Raw genomic sequence first — 24,056 nt, forward strand, 5'->3', positions numbered from 1 at the left:
TGGGAGGAACATCCAGTCGAAAGAAAGTTACAGTTGGTTAGTAACTTGATCAGCGAATGGATTGTGTCCTCCCACGTATTCCTCATCTTAGATAGACTCCCACAGCAGTTGTAATTTGGAAGAGGGAGTACCAGAGTTTTTAATTATGTACTGAATAAGGGACGGCTTTTGCAAAAAGGCCTCCTTGGTAAGAAGTGGAGTCCAAACAATAATATTTTACAAAGGTGTGCATGGATGACCAGGTGGCCACTGCGCAAATGTCCTGCTTAGGAACACCCCTCTGAAGAGCCATAGAAGTTGCTATGCCCCTGGTTGAATGAGCCCTCAATCCATCTGGAGGCTCTTTCCAAGCCAACTTGTAACATTCAGATATTGCTACAATTATCCATCTGGATAAGGTTTGTTTGGACACACCAAGGCCCAATTTGTGTCCAGTGTAACCGACAAATAACTGATCAGTTTGTCAAAATTTTTCAAGTCTAGAGCTATAGAAGCTGAAAGCCATTTTAGGGTCCAGCCTGTGGAACCTTTCCTCCTCTTTACTAGCGTGCGGATGAGGACAAAATGAAGGTAGAGGAATCTTTTGTGACAGATGGAAATCTGAAACTATTTTAGGTATGAAAAAAGGTTTGAGCTTCAAAATAACTTTATCCTTGTGGAAAATAGTGTGAGGAGGCTTACAGGAGAGCGCCTGCAACTCACCCACCGTGCGGGCTGAAGTTAAAGCCACTAGTAAAACAGTTTTAAAAGTTAGGAGCCATAAAGTGCAACAAGGTAAAGGCTCAAAAGGGGCTCACATAAGACATTTTAAAACTAAATTTAAGTCCCAAATGTGAAAAGGTGTAGGAGGGAACACATTTGTTAACCCTTTAAGAAATTGGATAACTAAAGGCGTTTTAAAATACAAAACTTCTTCTGAGGAGCACTTGAAGATAGATAGCGCTGCTAAATATCCTTTAATAGTACCAACTTGGAACCCCGAGTTGGCCAAATGTAAAAGAAAGGAAAGCACCATGGGAGTGCTACATTGAAAAGGATCCACATTCTTATCCCTGCACCAGTTACTGAATTTCTTCCAACGACACCAGTACAAGGATTTTGTTGCTGGCCTTCTAGCTCAAAGCAAAATATCCATAACGTAGTCCGGAAGGTCCCAATCCTTATATCTCAGCCTCTCAGAAGCCAAGCGTGAAGGCTGAGAGCTTTGACCTCTGGATGGAGAACTTGACCTTCCCTTTGCGAGAGGAGATCCTCTCTTTGTGGAAGACGTATTGGAGGGCAGATGGACATGTCCAGAAGGTCCGGGTACCACGTTCTCCTGGCCCAATCCGGGGCAATTAGGATCATGGTTTTCCTGAATTTTCTCAACCTCCTGATTACTTGAGGAATCACGGGGACTGGAGGGAACGTGTATAGGAGTGGAAATATCCAGTTCACCACAAACGCGTCCCCTAGAGCTCCTCTCGGGGGAAATTCCCTTGAGCAGTACAGTTCGCACTTTTGGTTGGTAACGGTCGCAAACAGATCTACTTGAGGGGTTCCCCAAAGGGCGAAGATCTCTTGAAGGACTTCCTGAGCTAGTTTCCATTCGTGGGAGACTGCTCTGCCTGCTCAGAGCATCTGCCACTGTGTTTTTCTCTCCGGCTAGATGAATTGCTGATAGAGAGATTCCTTCTTGCATTGCCCAGAACCAGAGCTGAATTGCTTCTCTGCAAAGTGGGAGTGATCCTACGCCTCCTCTTTTGTTGAAGTAATACATGGCCACTGTGTTGTCCGTCATTATTAGGACATTCTTTCCCTGTACAGAGAGCAGGAAGGTCTTCAGCGCTAGTCTGATTGCCCTCAGCTCCAAAAGGTTGATGTGTACTTTGGACTCTGATGGAGACCAACGACCGCTGATTGTCAGATCGTTGGTGTGGGCTCCCAACTCTGTGAGTGAGGCGTCCATCACTACCGTTATCTCCGGCCATGGTTGCCAAAACTGTTCCCCCTTGAGGATATTCTCCTTGCAAGCCCACCATAGAAGATCTTGAGCTACTTTGGCCGAGACTTGCAGAAGACCTGACATCTCCCCCGTAAACTGGGACCATTGAGTCCTGAGGGCCCATTGAAGGGATCTCATCCTCAATCGAGCCTCTGGCACCAGAAAAATGCAGGATGCCATGAGGCCTAGCAACCTTAGAAAGTCGAAAGCTGGTAGATGTTGGGCATTTTGAAACTTCGTTACCATCTGCAGAATGTGGTGAGCTCTCTCCTCGGGAGGCGAGGCTTTCCCTCAGGTAGTATCCAGGACTGCTCCGATGAATTGGAGTCTTTGGCTTGGAATCATTTGTGACTTCTTGTAATTGAGGGAGAAGCCCAGTATGTGTATGAAGTGGCAGGTCATGGTCAAATGTTCCTGGGCTCGTTCTGGTGAACTCGCCCTGATTAGCCAATCGTCCAAGTAAGAGTAGACATGATTCCCTCCTTTCCTGAGATTAACTGCCACTACAGCCATCAGCTTGGTGAAAACCCTCAGGGAGGAGGTCAGCCCGAATGGCAGAACTCAAAACTGATAGTGAGATCCGCCAATTGCACACCTCAGGTACTCTCTGTGCTAGAGATGATTTGGCACATGAAAGTAAGCATCCTGAAGGTCCAATAAAACCAGCCAGTCGTGAAACTGAAGAGCCTGAAGGATTTGAGAAAGGGTCACCATCTTGACTTGTCCTTCCTGAGGAACTTGTTCAAGTTTCTTAAGTCCAAGATGGGTCTCAACCATCCGTCTTTTTTGGGGATGAGAAAATAAGGGGAGTACCAACCCTTGTTCCTCTCCGCTACAGGTACATGTTCTATTGCACCTTTCTCTAGGCAGGGTTAAAATCTCCTGCACAAGGAGCGGGTTTGGAATTTTTACAGAATTGGCTCCCGGTGGATGATTTTGAGGTCTTTGATGAAAAGGAAGGCAGTAACCTTGGGTCACTATCTCTAGTGCCCAGGCATCTGACCTAATGCCCCGCCATTCGTCCAGATACCGAGTGATTCTGCCTCCCACCAGGGTTTTGTGGGTTAAGACCTCAAAATGGCTTTGCAGTGGCTGAGGAGGTAGAAGCCGCTGCTGTGGCTGATCTAACACCTCTCCCATTTCTACCACGAAAGGGTTCTCTCTGTTGGCCTCTCTGACTGGCCTGCCCCCTCCCTTTTCCAAAGGAGGAATAGAAGCAAAAGGGGCAACTCTTCCAGGAAGATGAGCCTGCATAAGAGTGTTGTTGAGGTTGCCTAATAGCGGCGCTGAGTGATTTTGCTGCCGCTTTTGAGGTCGTCAGCTTCTCCAAGCTCTCGTCCGCCTTGCTGCCGAACAGCCTCAAGCCGTCAAAGGGCATATTAAGTAACCTGGACTGTACATCAGATGCAAAACCAGATTTTCTCAGCCAAGCAAATCTGCGTAAAACCGTGCTAGACGCCATGGACCTGCTCACACTATCAGCAGTGTCCAGTCCTGACTTGAGGCCCTCCTCCATAGCCTCCTTTCCATCTCTTACTATCGCCAGGAAACCATCCCGTTTCTCACCCTCTGGGAAGTAAATCTAGCCAAAGTACAGTCACATTAGTAGATTTAAGGGCCATACTGCCCGAATGGAACACTTTCCTCGCCCAAGCATCAATCTTTTTATCGTTCCTATCAGGGGGCATGGATGGATAAGCTGATTGCTTATTTGCATTCACAGCTTAAATAACCAAGCTCTCAGGTGAGGGATGCTTAGACGGATACTCTGGATCTGAAGGTGAAGGTCTGTACTTTCCCACACATTTTTTATTTACAGCTGGTAAAGATTCTGCGATTTCCCAATTTGCCATAACTCTCTTTTGTAGAGCTTTGTGGAAAGGAAGGATCGATCATTCTGAGGTCCTTCATCAATAATATCTGTCATGTCATCCTGGTCGAAACTCGGGGACACTGTCTTCCACCCCATGAAGTTGATGACTCTTCCCATGAGGTTCCTATACCCAGATTCTGCGTGGTCAGTAGGGTCTGGTCTTTCAAATTCAACCTCAGGTGAGGCATCTAGGCCACTGGCCGATTGTAGGCAGTCATAAAGGTTTGCTATTTTGGTATTTGGGTCTATTAATTCTTCAGGAACTTCTCTTCTCCCAAATCTAACACCAGCTGATGGAATATCTTCATCAGAGGATTGTTCTTCAAAAATTGAAGACATGGATTTAAAAAATTCCTGCCTGGGCTGAGGATGGAAGATTTTTTCTGGTAAAGGTGGCGGCTTTGCCTTAGGTTTAGCCATAAATGTCGTTTTGGGTATTGGTATTAAAGATTTCCCCGACAAAGGCATCAAAGGTGTCGATGGAATAGACGCTGGCTTTGATATGCTCGAAGAAATCTTCTAGGTCATCGAGGAAGGCGTTGATGTCGTCGAGAGAGGCTTCGACACTGTGGTCGGAGGTATCGACGCCATCTTTGGCTTCGACGAAGTCGTCGAAGGACGTGTCGAGTCAATGCCTGACTTCGACGACGAGGGCACCATTTTGTCCTCTGTTAACCTCGATTCGTGCACCGAAGGTTTTTGTCTTCTTTCATGAGGCGTTGGAGAATCATCCTCCGAGGACGCCCTCGACTTTTTGTCGGATTTTGCGTGTACAGTTTTAGATTTCCCTCTATCACTCTTGGAGTGGACATGGGCATGCTCTTCACGCAACTTTTTTGAGGGGGTCGGGCCTTTTTTGGGGGGAATCATGCTTAGAAGGACATGAAATGAACCTCCTGACAGGCGAGGAGGTAGAAGAGGAAGAAGATTTGTGACGTTGCTTCTTCAATTTTTAAGACAAAAAGGAGGAAGATTTCCTCGAGGGACTCTTCGACCTCGACCGCCTTGACTCGTGATGAGATTTTCTACTCCACTCTGCCGAGTCTTTTTGTCTTTTTGCAGACTTAAAAGACTCCTCTCCCACCGCTAGCTTACCTTGGCATTCCTTAATAGCCTTATTCGACATCGCCTGACACGAACCGCACTCGTCAACCCGATGGTCAGTGCTGAGGCACCAAAGGCAGTTGCGGTGAGGATCCGTAATGGACATCTTCCTTCCGCACTTCAGACACTTTTTAAAACCCGTCTTGGATGTGGTAGGAGTTGAGGATGAAGACATTTTCAGTGAAAGAACTGACACGCCGTTTCGAAACACGAAGCAGAAGCTCAGAAAAATGGAACTTAGAGCAATGGGCGCAGCTCAAGCCATTTATACGACGGATGATGTCGACACTCGACGGCGGCCCTAGAGGGACTAAGACTACGCTGCCTCGAGCACAGCGCCATCTGGCGAGAAAAATATTCCGAAGAAAGAAGCAGCAAACTGGCAGATTATCTAAGATGAGGAATACGTGGGAGCACAGAATCCATTCGAAGAGTTTATTCTTTAACACGAGCTGTCATTCCTTTTTCCTCCAATGGCCGTCCTTAATGTTATATATATATATCTTTTTAGCAAGCTTCTGTATGCTTCATCTACCTTGCGTTACAGCGTATTTACAGTTATTGATCAGCATGTTACTTCATCTTCTTATTTTCATGATAACTTCATCTTTTGGTACATGTTTCTCTGTGCTTTGGTTACATCATCAGTCCTAAGTATTTTCATATCCTTTCGATTTAGGCTTATATGTATTCTTTATAACATCATATTGTTGTGGTGAGACTTTTGTTTAGCGTTCATCCATGATTCTAAGAGCCGCTTCCTTGCATTTAGGCAATTGAGATCCTTCTTGCTAACTTCCCTCAATTGTCTTAACATGAGGATATCTTCTGAATGTCTGTCTGAGTGCATATTGTCTTTTGTGAAATCAGCATGGTATGGACATGTAACATAAACTTGTGCATGAATTCCCAATGGTAGTCCAATAGGAGGGTGGTGAAGGGGCGGGGACTATGGAAGAGGCCTTCACCTGCTCCTCCACACCACCGCTGGACAACAGGCTGCAGAAGAGCTAATACTGCAGAACTACCTCCCGATTTTAAGTCTGCAGTGTTTTGATTCCATTCATTTGACCAGTCCGCCATGTCTTCTAAAGGTTGAAATGGAACACGTGTACGATTGTGGGGTGAAATTTAAAAGACAAGACATCAACTAACTTTCAGAGAAAATGGCTGGGGGGTATATTTCTGCAAAAGCAAAAGAGGACATCGCCCTATTTTTCTAAGGCACTTACTATCCTGCTGGCTCTGGCTCACTGGGAACCTGGCAATGAGCAGGCTTGAAGGAGGGGAAGGGATTTAACTCCCAAATGAACTGAAGCTACTCAAGAAAAGTCTTGTGGTCCTTTGGTTTTGCAAGCAAACATGACAAATGCTCTGTTCTAACATGCAACACTCAGCATGTTAAATCACAAAAAGGTGACACTTCCGAAATGTAGGGTTTTAAATGCCAGTTGGTTATACAAAGTACAGGTTTTTATCCTAAATGTGGCCATTTCAAGAGTTACGTCCTGGCACACTGAAACTCTATGTCCATTAGTCTGAACTTAGAGATGGCACAAGAACCCATGGCAGAGTTTTAATTTTCGCGTACCGGCTTAACTTGTGAATTTCAATTGCTTTTGCTCAGCATTAGCCAAGGTATTCTGCGGCTTGGCTTGGCACCAATATATTATTTGTGAGCTTCAACAGCAATGGTAAGGGTTGGATCTGATTGGCAGAGAAAGTGGTGTGGAGGGATTGACAGAAAATTATGCAGGATATTTAAAAATGAGTCAATACAAAGAAAGACAAATCGGAAGAATTAGAGAAAAGGACACAGACATAAAGAAAGATGAGAGGTAGAGAGGGAAACAGTGTTGCATAGAAAGGCATAGAGATGAAGATGTGTGGCACAGGAAGGCAGCCACTATCAGTTCTGCAGGTACTATGTCCACACTAAAAATAATGACACTGTATGCAGAATGATGCAATATTTTAGTCCCAACGCAAACAATTGTTTCAAAATCAACACAATAAGTGCCCTTGTATTGCAAAATCAGCATTGCCTATAATTCAATATGAGCAAAACATGTATGTGATACTGGCGATAACCATTAACGTGTGCTAAAACAGCACTGTGACTGGTGCAATTTACACGATCCAGCCCGACTTTTCTATGGCTATGTTTCTGGTGTGCCTTGATATACACATCAATTATTGTGAGTAAAAATATGATTCCTTTTGGATTGCAAGTATGGACTCAAATTGCATGATAATCCATGAGTGTGCAGGGTGATCAAGAACAGCACTAATCATAAACAAGGAATAAAACACGAAAACCAAGAAGATTGATACGCTTAGTCATGGGATCAAAGCACACACGAGTGATGAAAATACCAAATTAAAATCCAAACAGTGGAAACATTTGTAAAGAAAAAGTGGTATCAGGTTTGATGCTCTAGATTCTTTTATTGAAATATAATACACCCATTTTACTTTTCAAATAGAAGTTTATTGTTAGATTTCTTGTGGTTCCTTCTTCACTATTTCTGAGCTGTCTGGGCACTTCACTTATAATGATGTGCTAGCATGGTTGCACCTTCAGACATGGCTGCTGAGCTGATTAACATGGTCCTTTATGAGATTAAGAGTTAATAATTGCTACAGTAACTTCAATTGATTAGTAGGCGAACCATAGCCATTGTATGAGAATTAAGGTCCATTAAGATAGATATAATGGTTGTATACGAATTGTTCGTTTCACAATTGTTCGAATTACAATTGACTTTTTCACAATTGACCGAATTGTGAAGGTCAATTGTAACCTATATGCAGCGGGAAACCCCCCGCAACCCCTCCCACCAAACCAAACGCAAACCCCCCCCAAAACCCCTTTTATATATATATATATATATATATATATATATATATATATATATATATATATATATATGCGGTCAATTGTGAAAAGGTCATTTGTGACCCTTTAAAATCAGTCAATTGTTCATTCGAACAATTGTAAACAAACAATTTGGGTACTACCGATATAATAATGCCTGACACTTTGGGTCAGTTTCATATTTTTGCATTGTGGGGCTGTATTGTGTGGTACAAGCCTGCATTCCGAGAAGCCTGGGTGCTGCTGGCCAATGCCCCCTTCCCCGCTCCTCTTTTTCACCGGTTAGCACCCATGCAATTACCTACGCGGGTGGAATGAGTGTGTTTTAAAAAAAATAAGAAACTTAACTTTTCTGTCTCGTCCAGAGCCGTGCCGTGGTTCCCAGAGTCCTTTTTCAATGTTTATGACTTCACAGTTATCACCATTGAAAACAGACCCTGTCAACCACGACGTGGTGCCGGGTCGGACAGAAAAGGTACATTTTGTTTTATTCGTGGGTGCTAATGGCAATATTACCGTAGGTGGTGGGCTGACCCCGTCAGTACCGGCACCACTCACTGCGCTCAGAGTCCATCGCTTGCTCAGACCCTTAACTCGGGCGGTGGGCCGTTACCGAAAGGGTCGCCCACTGTCTCAGGTAAAATCGCCCTAATAAAAATCAATAATATAATTAAAGCATTGTCCTTTCTGTGACTACAAAGGATTCGTTACTGTAAAAGTTTCTCTAGTGTTCAAATCCGGCTTAAGAAGAATGATGTAACATTTTGGAATGAATATACACCCCAGCAGTCCAGCGCTTGAAGCCAGCATGGCGAAGATCTCCACAGCGACCATGTAACTTCCAGTAGTGCTGAGGTAGGCTGGGATAAAGGAGACCCAGACACTGCAGAACACCAGCATGCTGAATGTGATGAGCTTTGCCTCGTTGAATCTGTCAGGGAGGTTCTTTACAAGGAAAGCCACAACAAAGCTGGTAAAGGCCAACAAGCCCATGTAACCAATCACAGAATAGTAGGCAGCTACAGAGCCTGCTTCACACTGCAGGATAATCTTCCCAATTTGAGAGTGGAGGTCAGTGTGTGGGCGAGAGGGATTTGTGAGCAGCCAAGAAAGACATATTACTACTTCTCCCAGGGTGCACACAAGGACTATAGAGACAGACACCTGGTTTCCAAGCCATCTGCTTAATCTGCTCCCAGGTTTGGTGGCATTAAAGGCAATGAAAACAGTGATGGTTTTTGCCAGCACGCTAGACACAGAAACAGTGAAAATAATCCCAAATGCAATCTGTTGGATAAGACAGGTCAACAGCATAGGTTGTCCAATGAATAAGAGGGAGCAGAGAAAAGCAAACATTAGGGAGATGAGGAGTGTGTAGCTGAGAGAGCGGTTGTTGGCCTTCACTATGCATGTTGTTCGGTGTCGGAGAAAGATTCCCAGGACTCCAGCTGAAGCTATGGATAATGCAATAGATATGAAAGCCAAACTCATGCCGAGGCTATCACTGTATGAGAGGAAAATGACAGTCTTCTGAATGCAGCCATCTCTCATTGCATTGGGCCACTGGTCCGAAGGGCATCTTATGCAGGTTTCCATATCTATGGATTAACAAAACAATACAGTTAAACATCATTAAAGAACTGAATCGTTTTAGGAACAAGTACAGCATTATACACTCACAGACATATTTCCAATGCAATTAATTGACATATTACAATTCATGTAATAGAAGATGTGTCTGCTTATGTTCGACTTCAGGGCCATATGAACCTAATTGAATGTCTAGGTAAAGAGTATCATTGGCTCTTTAGCACAGTACCGTAATCAGAGCCTGAGGACACACGTCACTCTGTTAATTTATTTAGAAAGAGATATTGTGAAGTCTTTCAGCAAACTGTTCAGTCGTGTTTGAACCTTCCCAGAGGAAACCTCGCTGCTGTCTATCCGCGTGTGTGCTCTCTGTGCCGTAAGCTGAATGCACCGCGTTTTTGGTTCCCTGCACCTTTCAGATTGACTTAGTTTACAACCTTGCGAGATGGCAAAGCGTTTGCGAAGTGTTTCATCAAAGTGTTCAGTCGTGTTCCGGAGGGAACCAGAGAACCAAAACACTTTACTCTGTTCCCCGACTCACTATTGGAACCAGCTTTTGTATTCCTCACATGACTCTTGGAAGAAATCAGTTTGCGCAACAACACATTCCTCTACAAGGAGGTCAGTCAATTGCTTCCCTTGTTTTGATCGTCGATCTCATGTGGACACAAATACATTAAAACAAATCTTGACTTATATTTGGGATTTAAGGGAGTGTGGTTGTGGGTTTTGCCATGTTGTACCCGATCCATAGCCCTTATCCTAATTTTTTGCATTTTATCTACGTAGTTAATTATTATTTAATCACAATTTATTTAACATGCTTTTAAAGATCGGCATTCTGCCTGGCTCAGACGTGCCCCCCACCCTTCCATCCTAACAACTACCGATCTCTGATCAAGATATGTGGGGCGCGGTCGCGCTTCCACCACCACAATCTCCCGTCTCTCCTTCCGGAAGTGTATTAATGGACATTCCACTGAATAAGTCTCATATCCCCTTAATAAGCGTTCAACAGCACAATGCGACTCCAACTGGAGTAGGAGATAAATGTGTGAAGTAAGCATCAATCAACACCTTTTTTCCCATCATATTGAAATCAAATGCTAATGCTGCTCCCGTGCCTGCATCCACAGTATTTCATTCATCTCTCATGAAACCCCATAATGAACTGCATAACAAACCTGAAATTGTTTTTGATTCTTCATTTTCCTCCTTTTTCATCGACATCTACCATTTCTCCTTCCAGGCATCTATCTGCCGCTTTTAAACATTCTTCTGGACCAGAAGACTTCTCTATACCTTCTCTATGCCTGATTCTCTAAGGGAAATTGACCAAGTTCTCGCAATCTTAGTCTCACTCTATGATTCCTTAAAATCAGAAACCAAGACTCATTCTGTTTTATTGGAATCATTGGTATTTAAATTCGAAAATGTGATACTATATTCGACTATGATCAAGCATATTAAACGGCTTGATCATCAGTTACCCAAAACATTTGACTCAGCAAAAATTGACTTGACTACTGAGATTCCGATCATAGAACCTGAAGCTGGACGCTTCAGGTTCTATGATCGGAATCTCAGTAGTCAAGCGCCTTTTTACCTATACCTGTGTTCTCTGATTTGTCCCCCGTTAATGGTCCCGAGCTTAAGCATCTTTGTACGCCATTGTCTGAATGCCTAACGAACTGCAAACTTCAACTCTTGATTCAGTTGATCCATCTTAAAGAATCAACAATAATGATGGAACTGGTTGCCTCGATCTGTATTGGGGTGATTCAATCATACAGAGGGCCTCATTACGACCCAGGCGGTAAGTTACCGCCTGGGTTGTACCCTTACCACCATGGTGTAAACTACGTTTACTCTATTCTCAAGACAGTGGAAAACCACAGTTTGGGGATTAATAAACTTCTTACTCCGTGGAGTGAAATCTAATATCTACAAAAAGAAGTTTAAACGTTTTTTCCTAAAAAAGGAAGGAAGTGCCACCACTTACATGGGTATCCTGTCTGACACATACATTTTTTAGACAAGTAGATATCAATTTTATTAATCATGCAAAATTCATTTTAAGAAAAAAAATTCATCATAAAAATGATCATATCACCTAAAACAAACAATCAATTTCTAAAACCACACAAGTAGTTCAACTTCAATCGGTTCGGATTACAAATTTGATCTATTGGACAACCCGTATGACCCAATCACACTGAGTCCCCTCACTTCAAAGTAATCTTTTGGCTAATTCAGTTCTTAGTTTCCCAAAAACCCAACTTGCACAAGTTTCTGTCCCATAATCACATCAATGTAGGACATTCTTCAGGGGTGTGTGTCTTGTGTAGATCTTATTCGAGATGAAACCACATTTTCAAAGTTCTATCTTCTTGTTAAAAATCTGTATACCCTGTTAATACAAAGGGGGCACTGTATTACTCTTACTTTACACAGTGTTAGCCTGTTAATTGAGCTAGCATTGTATCCCTTATCCCCATAAGGGTGAGGAAAATGTAATTAATAACATACCTCTATGACCCGGGGGTTCTTTATCCCAGAATCTTCTTCTCAACCTCAATTGGTTAAATTAAGGCAAAAGTCCCATTCGTTGAGGACGTCATGCCTGTGTTCCTGTAACTTCTGTCCTAGTACACAACATATACACGTGTTAAACTCTTATTACCTAGAATTATGAGCTCATCAGCCTATGTTTATCTCATGGAGACATCTTACCATATGGTTCTAATTATGCCATCCGGGATCACTCCATCAGTTTGCTCAGAAAACTTCATTTACCCTTCCAGGTATATATACCTGAAAGACATCAAAACCGGAGCACACAAAACCTCAGTCTGATTCCCACGTATTCAAATCCACTCCATATCTTATTTAGGTGAGCCAAACATTACATGCTCGTGACTCCCACTGGGGCTAGATATCTTTAGTAGTCCTATTTCCTCACCAGTGCGCCTCCAACAGCATTCTGAAGGTTCTTTCCCTTAATTCCAACAAGCAGGCTTGATCATATCCTAGTGTCCTGCTCCTAGCTTCGCATCGGCTTGTACAGAACTCGAGCGGCAAGCATCTCGGGGAACAACCTAGGTACCGCGTATGTCAGTCGCGGGCAGCGCAATGACGTCACCACGCCTAACGCGGATCGCGTGCTGGTGACGTCACTACGTCCCGCGACACACCCGCGCGGGCCTATAGCTGGGAATTGAAGTCCCGGATCGTCTATTCATATTACTGCAGACTCCTAATCTGGCCTTCAAATACCCTCATGTCTGTGATTTCATCCAACCTAGGTACCGCGTATGTCAGTCGCGGGCAGCGCAATGACGTCACCACGCCTTGCGCGGGTCGCGTGCTGGTGACGTCACTATGTCCCGCGACACACCCGCGCGGGCCTATAGCTGGGAATTGAAGTCCCGGATCGTCTATTCATATTACTGCAGACTCCTAATCTGGCCTTCAAATACCCTCATGTCTGTAATTTCATCCCAATATCTGTGATTTCATCCCAAATAAGACCCCACAGTAAACGTAAAGCACAGAGAATCATTTCTAATCAAAGCACATTTTTAAAAAACGCATAGAGACGCTTCGAATCATTGTAGATGGATCCTCCATGCGTTCTAAAAAAAGATAGGAATTATACATGTGTTACATGCTCTCTATAATTGTTTCTCATATGTCTTCACGTCCAATGTGTGCATATGTTCGACGATCACCATGATCTCTCAGTTACGTCAATCAAAAATTCGAAATTCAACAGACTCAATGGAAAAACCAGACTCAATGGAAAAAAAGGGAGAAAGAAGGAAAGAAAGAAAGAAAGAAAGACCGAGTCAGAGAAGCGTGTCTAGGTATTATGCCACTCCACGCCTTCATTCAGACCATGGAGGTGGCTTCCAGATAAGAAAATAAGTTTTTGTTCCAAATGTAATAACTTCTTATTGATCAGTGGTTGTGACCCCCCTTTAACTTGTTTCAGAATCACCCATTCAAATTCGTTACTGGTATGTTTCTTTTCAATAAAATGTTTTACCATTGGCGCTAGTTCAACTTTATTCCTAATACAGCTTCTATGCTCGATCATCCTTGTCTTGCATTTTCTGTTTGTCTTTCCTATGTACATAAGTTGACATGGACATTTAATCATATAAATAACATTACTTGTTTCACAATTTGTGTGTTCTGTCATTTGCCATATTTTCCCCAAACCTAAAACAACTGATGTAGTTTTCCTCGTTTGTTGGCACATGGTACAATTACCACAAGGATAATGGCCCTGGACTGGCGAAAGGCCCCACAGATTCGTCTGTTGGCCTGCTCTTTTCTTGGTCTTAATATCATTCCTCATGACTAGCTCACGCACCGTAGTGCTCTTTTTGAAAGCTATAATGGGACTCCTCATTTCCTTAGTCATAATTTTCTTCCAATTCCTCTGAATAATACTCTTGATTTTATATGAAAGATTACTAAATGTATTCACAAATACTAGCGGGGTCTCTCTAGTTTCTCCATCTCTACGTATTTGTTGGTCCAAGAGGGCTTCTCGATTGTTATTGAAAGCTCTCTTGGCCGCCTTCTTGACCAAAGGAAAGGGATATCCTCTGTCTACCAATTTGTCAATAAGCACGTTTGCCCCATCTTCATATGAAGCATTAGTACTGCTGTTCTTTTTTAGCCGCAGAAATTGCCCAAAGGGTAAGTTGTTCTTCACATGTTGCGCGTGGTGGCTGTTGTAATGTAACAATGCATTCCTATCAGTTTCCTTAGTAAAAGGTTTGACTAGTAATACCCCCTGTTCATGATAGATACAAATGTCTAAGTAATGTATTTGTCCATTGCTGATATTACTGGTGAATTTGAGATATCTGTTCTGGAAATTCAACCATGTTACAAAATTTTTTGACTCTTCTTCGCTCCCCTTCCAGATGACGAAAACGTCATCTATATGGCGGAGCCAGCATAAAATGTTCTCTTGGAAAGGATTACGGTCAGTATACACCACCGTTTCTTCGAACATGTTCACATACAAATTGGCTACATTGGGTGCCATTGCCGCCCCCATGGCCGTCCCTTCAATTTGTTTATAGAACTGGCCCATAAACTGAAAAAAATTGTTCGTGAGGGCCATTTCTGTGCACCATTTTATAAAGGAATTCGAGACTGGAGAGTGATCTTGTCTGTTTATCAAAGTCTCTTCCACTACCTCTAATGTTGCCAGTTGTGGTATATTCGTGTATAGGGCTTGTATGTCTAGACTCATTAGCAAATTCGTCCTTGGATCAAACGTGTTTCCCTCAATTCTATTGATGGCATCTGTTGTGTCCTTGACATAACTTTTCATACTAGGAATGAATGGTCTTAAATAAAAGTCGACAAATTTTGAGATCGGCTCCAAAAGGGAATTGACGCCCGAGACGATGGGTCTACCCGGGGGTTTCTCCAAACTTTTGTGAATTTTGGGAAGGATATAAAATATGGGAATCCTCCCATTTTCTCTGATTAAGTACTCCCCCTCTTGTTTACTAATCATCTCCTGTTCCACCGCTTCAATGACTTTCTCTTTAATTTTTTTTAATAAGATCATTACTAGGATCTCTATCTAGTTTTTCGTAGTGATCTGTATTCGAGAGGAGGTTTAAACACTCCTCAACATAGTCACTTTTGTTCATTATCACTATAGCACCACCTTTGTCGGCCTGGCGTATAACAATTTGCTCATTTGTCCCCAAGTTTTTCAGAGTAAGTTGTTCAGTTTTGCTCAAATTTGAATGGTGTGGTATCCCCTGTGATTCTAGGATGTCAATTTCCTCCAGAACTTTTCTCTCGAAGACCTTGGACTCGGGAGTGTGTGAACTATAAGGGGCACAAAAAGTGGAGGGGTTCCTCAATCCACTATAATTTCCACCATTCTCGAGAGAGATGTCTTTAAAAAACTCCCTCAAATGGACTTTGCGCATAAATTGATTGAATTCAGTCCTAAATTCAAAAGGATTATGATATTTAGAAATTACAAAATTAAGTCCTTTGTTAAGCACCTCTTCTTCTCTTTTGGACAGAATTACGTTAGAGAGATTTACTACCAACCCCTGTTGCTGCGTGTTTGCATCCGCTCTGGTGCCCATTGTCTTTGATTTTCGCCCCTTCCTAAAAAAGACTGTCGTTGGTTGTCCCCCCTACGACTATTGCCTCTAGAGCCTCTCCCCCGGCTTGGTCGAGTACCATTACTGTTATTGGGAGGATCATTATCTTCGTCGTATTCAGAGGTCCCATCACTCGAGCTATATGAAGTATTGCGGAACCGTACTCTACGATTCTGTCTCGGATTAGGTCTCGTTTCTCCAAATTTATGATCTTTATTTATATATCCAAAAGCTTTCTCATGGGTAAAGTTTTGTATATCTTTCTTCATTCTCTTGATGCGTTCAGATATGGTTTCAGTTTTAAATTCCTGCATCTCTTTTAAGTGTTTGTCTAGGCCTTTCTTGAAAGCTTCTACGTCGAACTTTTTCTTTATTGCTTCCTCTAGGTCTTTTAGGTCTATTTCAATCTTTTTTGCTGTTTCTTGTGCAGTCTCTATAATCAGTATCAGCCAATCAATCCTTTTGAATTTAGGACTGAATTCAATCAATTTATGCGCAAAGTCCATTTGAGGGAGTTTTTTAAAGACATCTCTCTCGAGAATGGTGGAAATTATAGTGGATTGAGGAACCCCTCCACTTTTTGTGCCCCTTATAGTTCACACACTCCCGAGTCCAAGGTCTTCGAGAGAAAAGTTCTGGAGGAAATTGACATCCTAGAATCACAGGGGATACCACACCATTCAAATTTGAGCAAAACTGAACAACTTACTCTGAAAAACTTGGGGACAAATGAGCAAATTGTTATACGCCAGGCCGACAAAGGTGGTGCTATAGTGATAATGAACAAAAGTGACTATGTTGAGGAGTGTTTAAACCTCCTCTCGAATACAGATCACTACGAAAAACTAGATAGAGATCCTAGTAATGATCTTATTAAAAAAATCAAAGAGAAAGTCATTGAAGCGGTGGAACAGGAGATGATTAGTAAACAAGAGGGGGAGTACTTAATCAGAGAAAATGGGAGGATTCCCATATTTTATATCCTTCCCAAAATTCACAAAAGTTTGGAGAAACCCCCGGGTAGACCCATCGTCTCGGGCGTCAATTCCCTTTTGGAGCCGATCTCAAAATTTGTCGACTTTTATTTAAGACCATTCATTCCTAGTATGAAAAGTTATGTCAAGGACACAACAGATGCCATCAATAGAATTGAGGGAAACACGTTTGATCCAAGGACGAATTTGCTAATGAGTCTAGACATACAAGCCCTATACACGAATATACCACAACTGGCAACATTAGAGGTAGTGGAAGAGACTTTGATAAACAGACAAGATCACTCTCCAGTCTCGAATTCCTTTATAAAATGGTGCACAGAAATGGCCCTCACGAACAATTTTTTTCAGTTTATGGGCCAGTTCTATAAACAAATTGAAGGGACGGCCATGGGGGCGGCAATGGCACCCAATGTAGCCAATTTGTATGTGAACATGTTCGAAGAAACGGTGGTGTATACTGACCGTAATCCTTTCCAAGAGAACATTTTATGCTGGCTCCGCTATATAGATGACGTTTTCGTCATCTGGAAGGGGAGCGAAGAAGAGTCAAAAAATTTTGTAACATGGTTGAATTTCCAGAACAGATATCTCAAATTCACCAGTAATATCAGCAATGGACAAATACATTACTTAGACATTTGTATCTATCATGAACAGGGGGTATTACTAGTCAAACCTTTTACTAAGGAAACTGATAGGAATGCATTGTTACATTACAACAGCCACCACGCGCAACATGTGAAGAACAACTTACCCTTTGGGCAATTTCTGCGGCTAAAAAAGAACAGCAGTACTAATGCTTCATATGAAGATGGGGCAAACGTGCTTATTGACAAATTGGTAGACAGAGGATATCCCTTTCCTTTGGTCAAGAAGGCGGCCAAGAGAGCTTTCAATAACAATCGAGAAGCCCTCTTGGACCAACAAATACGTAGAGATGGAGAAACTAGAGAGACCCCGCTAGTATTTGTGAATACATTTAGTAATCTTTCATATAAAATCAAGAGTATTATTCAGAGGAATTGGAAGAAAATTATGACTAAGGAAATGAGGAGTCCCATTATAGCTTTCAAAAAGAGCACTACGGTGCGTGAGCTAGTCATGAGGAATGATATTAAGACCAAGAAAAGAGCAGGCCAACAGACGAATCTGTGGGGCCTTTCGCCAGTCCAGGGCCATTATCCTTGTGGTAATTGTACCATGTGCCAACAAACGAGGAAAACTACATCAGTTGTTTTAGGTTTGGGGAAAATATGGCAAATGACAGAACACACAAATTGTGAAACAAGTAATGTTATTTATATGATTAAATGTCCATGTCAACTTATGTACATAGGAAAGACAAACAGAAAATGCAAGACAAGGATGATCGAGCATAGAAGCTGTATTAGGAATAAAGTTGAACTAGCGCCAATGGTAAAACATTTTATTGAAAAGAAACATACCAGTAACGAATTTGAATGGGTGATTCTGAAACAAGTTAAAGGGGAGTCACAACCACTGATCAATAAGAAGTTATTACATTTGGAACAAAAACTTATTTTCTTATCTGGAAGCCACCTCCATGGTCTGAATGAAGGCGTGGAGTGGCATAATACCTAGACACGCTTCTCTGACTCGGTCTTTCTTTCTTTCTTTCTTTCCTTCTTTCTCCCTTTTTTTCCATTGAGTCTGGTTTTCCATTGAGTCTGTTGAATTTCGAATTTTTGATTGACGTAACTGAGAGATCATGGTGATCGTCGAACATATGCACACATTGGACGTGAAGACATATGAGAAACAATTATAGAGAGCATGTAACACATGTATAATTCCTATCTTTTTTTAGAACGCATGGAGGATCCATCTACAATGATTCGAAGCGTCTCTATGCGTTTTTTAAAAATGTGCTTTGATTAGAAATGATTCTCTGTGCTTTACGTTTACTGTGGGGTCTTATTTGGGATGAAATCACAGATATTGGGATGAAATTACAGACATGAGGGTATTTGAAGGCCAGATTAGGAGTCTGCAGTAATATGAATAGACGATCCGGGACTTCAATTCCCAGCTATAGGCCCGCGCGGGTGTGTCGCGGGACATAGTGACGTCACCAGCACGCGACCCGCGCAAGGCGTGGTGACGTCATTGCGCTGCCCGCGACTGACATACGCGGTACCTAGGTTGGATGAAATCACAGACATGAGGGTATTTGAAGGCCAGATTAGGAGTCTGCAGTAATATGAATAGACGATCCGGGACTTCAATTCCCAGCTATAGGCCCGCGCGGGTGTGTCGCGGGACGTAGTGATGTCACCAGCACGCGATCCGCGTTAGGCGTGGTGACGTCATTGCGCTGCCCGCGACTGACATACGCGGTACCTAGGTTGTTCCCCGAGATGCTTGCCGCTCGAGTTCTGTACAAGCCGATGCGAAGCTAGGAGCAGGACACTAGGATATGATCAAGCCTGCTTGTTGGAATTAAGGGAAAGAACCTTCAGAATGCTGTTGGAGGCGCACTGGTGAGGAAATAGGACTACTAAAGATATCTAGCCCCAGTGGGAGTCACGAGCATGTAATGTTTGGCTCACCTAAATAAGATATGGAGTGGATTTGAATACGTGGGAATCAGACTGAGGTTTTGTGTGCTCCGGTTTTGATGTCTTTCAGGTATATATACCTGGAAGGGTAAATGAAGTTTTCTGAGCAAACTGATGGAGTGATCCCGGATGGCATAATTAGAACCATATGGTAAGATGTCTCCATGAGATAAACATAGGCTGATGAGCTCATAATTCTAGGTAATAAGAGTTTAACACGTGTATATGTTGTGTACTAGGACAGAAGTTACAGGAACACAGGCATGACGTCCTCAACGAATGGGACTTTTGCCTTAATTTAACCAATTGAGGTTGAGAAGAAGATTCTGGGATAAAGAACCCCCGGGTCATAGAGGTATGTTATTAATTACATTTTCCTCACCCTTATGGGGATAAGGGATACAATGCTAGCTCAATTAACAGGCTAACACTGTGTAAAGTAAGAGTAATACAGTGCCCCCTTTGTATTAACAGGGTATACAGATTTTTAACAAGAAGATAGAACTTTGAAAATGTGGTTTCATCTCGAATAAGATCTACACAAGACACATACCCCTGAAGAATGTCCTACATTGATGTGATTATGGGACAGAAACTTGTGCAAGTTGGGTTTTTGGGAAACTAAGAACTGAATTAGCCAAAAGATTACTTTGAAGTGAGGGGACTCAGTGTGATTGGGTCATACGGGTTGTCCAATAGATCAAATTTGTAATCCGAACCGATTGAAGTTGAACTACTTGTGTGGTTTTAGAAATTGATTGTTTGTTTTAGGTGATATGATCATTTTTATGATGATTTTTTTTTCTTAAAATTAATTTTGCATGATTAATAAAATTGATATCTACTTGTCTAAAAAATGTATGTGTCAGACAGGATACCCATGTAAGTGGTGGCACTTCCTTCCTTTTTTAGGAAAAAACGTTTAAACTTCTTTTTGTAGGTATTAGAGTAAACTACGTTTACACCATGGTGGATGGCGGATTTACCGCCCCATTCCAAGGTGAGTGGGGCGGTAAATCCCCATTTCCCATTTTACCCTTCCCCATTCCCATTTTTGCCCCATAGGGCATAATGGGAGTGGGGAAGGCATTAATTACGACACCGTAAATTACAGTGGCGTAATTAGCACCATGGTCCCTTAGAGCCATGGATTTTAACACCTGCAAAAAGCAGGCGTTAATATCACCATGGCGCTAAGGGACCTTGTAATCAGGCGTTAACCCCTGATTCGTAATGAGGTCACCCAAATACTTCAAGGATTGCTGTTGAAAAATCTCTTAAGCTGCCCGATAAAAAAAACAGGAAAACATCGGCAGAAAACTAAAAATATTATCATGCCCAATAAATCTCGACAGACCTCTAAGAAATGTATCTGCAAGCAGCTAACAGCTACAAAAAAAAATGAAATAACAAATAAATAAAAAAAGAGATCTTCTTCCTATTCCATCTAAAGCGGTTCATATTTCTTTCAACAAAAACTCCAGCAAGCCTTTCGACGCACCTGTTTGCCATCCTAATCATACCACTTGCACTAATAAGGAAGTGGCGCCATCTACCACATTCTACACCTCCCCAAAAGCTGTTCTCTTTCCAACCAGTACAATGGAACTTCCTTGGGCCGGTATGGCGCTACAGGCAAGTCAACATTCCATGCTGATCTGCACATTTTCACCAAATTGTTTGTTTGTTTATTTGTTTGTTTTTTTATTTATTTAGTATGGCGTACAAAACCCAGTGGTAACACGGCACAACAGAGAACAGGAGGATAAGGTTACATAGGAACTTAGTTGCATGATAAGGCACATATGAGTATATAGCATAGCATTACAATACGTATAATCTGGTGAAATGACATATTTACATATATACATGTAGTTAATTACATTTCAGTAGGTCAGCTAAGGGATGTAAATAAAACAGTCAGGTTGGTTATAGTTTGTTAGTGTGAATAGTTCACTGATCAGTCATGGGATCATTGGAGCGTAACCAGGTGAGAGTGTTTCGCCTAAAGCTATAGTAGGATTGGTCTGTTCTGATGTTGGGTGGGAGGGCGTTCCAATGTTGGGCTGCCATGACAGGGAAACTGCTGCCGCCCATTTTTTTTTGTCTGAATTTCGATACTTGCAGGCAATGAGAGTTGATCGTTCTGGTAGGGTGGGTGGAGGTTTTTTTTATTATTCTGGCTGCGAGATAGGGGTGAGCAGCATTATTCAGGCATTTGAACGTGAGTGATGCTGTTTTGAGTGAGATGCGGTCACAGATTTTGAGCCATTTGTGTTCTCTCCTTTTGTTGGAGATGTGTTCCTTGGAAGGTAAGTCAAGGGCTGTCATGAGTGCATTGTTTTGTAGTGTTTGAAGTTTGTCAGTTATGTATTTGTTGGCTCCTAGATACATGGCATTACAATTATCAAGTTTGGAGAGTATTAGGGCATTGGCGATGATTATGCAGCTAGCTTGAGAGAGGAATGCTCTACTTGCCCTGATTAGCTTGCACGTGTAGGCGGTGGGGGATGCTAATGAGTTTACTTGTTTTTTTAGTGACAAGGCTGAGTCTAGATGAAAGCCTAAGGTTTTCACTGTCTTGGCAACTGTGATGGTGTTGCCATCGATGTTGAAAGCCTTGTAGCTGGGGCTGAGTTTTTTTAGATTGGCATTGGAGCCGAGGAGGAGGATTTCGGTTTTCTCATCATTCAGGCATAGGCCGTGTGTGGCCATCCATGCCTGAATGATGAGATATATTTTGTTTACCAAGGCCGTATCTGAGTCAAAGTTGCCCGAAGGTGGTATGAGGATCTGGGTGTCATCTGCATAATTAGTGTATGTGACACCCAGTCTGTCCAACTTGTCAAATAAGGGCTTGGTAAAGATGTTGTAGAGGGTTGGGGAGACGCAGGAGCCCTCGGGTACGCCGCAAGTTATTTTGATGGGGTCTGCTGAGGCTAGTGAGGAGAATACTCTCATAGTCTGATTGTCCAAGAATGATTGGATCCAGGCTATGGCCTCTTTCGAGAAGTGGGCAGCAGAGACCAGGTGTTCGCACAGGACTGTGTGGTCCACCAGGTAGAATGCTGCCGACAGGTCGAGGAGGAGTAGCATGGCGCTGTTGCCTTTGTCGTTAATCTCATTAAGCTGGGTTTTAAGATCAATTAGGGCTGTCTCAGTACTGTGCTGTGGTCTGAAACCGGATTGGTGGGCGCCTAGTAGTTTGTGAGTTTGTAGATATTGCTGGATTTGTAGGTATGCTACTCTGTCTATTATCTTTAGCAGGAACGGTACTGTGGTGATGGGCCTGTAGTTAGTGGGGATAGCGGGGTCTAGGGTTTGCTTCTTGATGAGATGCAGAACCCAGGATTCTTTGAGATTGCTTGGTATGGAGTTGGAGGAGAAGGATGCGTTGATCAGTTTGGTTATAAAGGGAGCTAGGTCCCTGGCAGCATCCTTGATTATTTGTGGTGGACAGTTGTTGCCTTTGCAGTTGGATGGTTTGAGTGAGGCTATGATCTCTTCTGTTTCTAGGATGGATATTTTAGTGAATCTGAAAAGATGTGGGCCTGAAGAGTTGGTTGTTTTGGCATGATTGCTAGGGGATGATACGTTAGGGGTTAGGGAGTCTTTTTTCAGTGCAATTTTAGTTTGGAGAGTTTTGATTTTGTTGGTTAGGGCGTTTTGGATACTGGTGCACCATTGTTTGTCTTTAGTTATGTTATCTGGTGGCGGTATGGGGGATTCTAGTTCCCTTAGTATAGCAAATAGTTCTCTGGTGTTGGAGTTGGATTTTTCGATTCATTGAATAGATTTGTTTTTTGTGAGAAGGATTTCTTTTTTGTAATTGTTAGCGAAGAGTTTGAGTTGTAGTTTGTTCTATTCTGTGGGGTTATTGCACCATTGGGTTTCAAGTTTCCTTTTGCGCATTCTTAGTTCTTTCAAGTGGGGGGTGAACCAGGTGTTCAGGTGAGATTGTTGTTTGCTTTTTTGCATTTTTTGGGGGGTGATGAGGTCTAGTCCTTTTTCATAGCCATGTTGTAGCTTTCTAGTAGGCATTCTGGATTTAGGTTGTCGGGTATTGCATTGAGGGTTGGCAGTAGAAGTGGTAGGAGGTTGTCAGGAGTTATATTTTTTTTTGCTCTGGTGGGCAGTGGTGGTGCCATGATTTTTTCTTTGCTGACTTCTTTATTGAGTGACAATGTGAAGTCAATGAGGTAATGGTATGTCCATTGTTGAGGAGTGGTTTTGGTGATGGTGGTGTCGCAGTTCAAGGCGGCGAACCAGTCCAAGTCTTACCTTTATTATGGGTAGGGGTAAACACTTTTTGGGTTAGGCCGTGTTCAGCTAGCATATTGGCTATGGCTTGTGCTGGTTGGTCACCAGGGTTGTTCAGACCAAGATTCAGGTCGCCTAGTAATAGTATTTGGGAGGTGTCTTTTGTATTGTTGGCTTTGAGGCTGGATAGGTCTGCTTCGAATGAGCCAATGGGGCCAGGGGGCCTATATATTAGATAGATGGTTAAGGTGCGGCTGTTGGAGATGGGTAATTTGGCTGTGAGGAGCTTGCAGGATTTGAGAGGCGATTGAGTGAATGGTCTTAGCTCGAGGTTGGACTTTGCTATGATGGCTAGACCACCTCCTCTGTTTTTGGGTCTGTCCATTCTGATTTTTTGATAGTTTTCGGGGATGGCTATTGATAGAGCTGGGCCTGCTGCTTCATGCAGCCAGGATTCTGTGATTGCTAGTAGGTCGAGGTTGTTGGTGGATAAGATGTCTGCTATTTCCGTGGCGTGGGCCACTAAGGATCTAGTGTTGATCAAGGCTCCGGATAGAGTGGTTGCATTGGGTAGATCCTGGATGGTTATAGGGATGAGTTTGAGTTGGGTGAGTTTATTACAGGGCGTGGTTAGG

At 42.7% G+C, this 24,056-nt stretch overlaps 1 protein-coding gene across 1 annotated transcript in view; it reads right to left on the reverse strand.

Annotated features, from left to right (window-relative positions):
• Nucleotides 1-7,900: 7,900 nt before the first annotated feature.
• The window catches only part of LOC138511224 (vomeronasal type-2 receptor 26-like), a 439,931-nt gene continuing 423,775 nt past the window's right edge, over nucleotides 7,901-24,056 (reverse strand). The window contains exon 3 of the mRNA XM_069626761.1: nucleotides 7,901-9,437. Within this exon, the coding sequence (XP_069482862.1) occupies nucleotides 8,533-9,435 (903 nt within the window). The 5' untranslated portion in view covers nucleotides 9,436-9,437 and the 3' untranslated portion in view covers nucleotides 7,901-8,532. The remainder of the gene's footprint in view (nucleotides 9,438-24,056) is intronic.

The sequence above is a fragment of the Ambystoma mexicanum genome, chromosome 6p (genome assembly GCF_040938575.1).
Source record: "Ambystoma mexicanum isolate Mex_15411 chromosome 6p, UKY_AmexF1_1, whole genome shotgun sequence".
NCBI classification, from domain to species: domain Eukaryota; kingdom Metazoa; phylum Chordata; class Amphibia; order Caudata; family Ambystomatidae; genus Ambystoma; species Ambystoma mexicanum.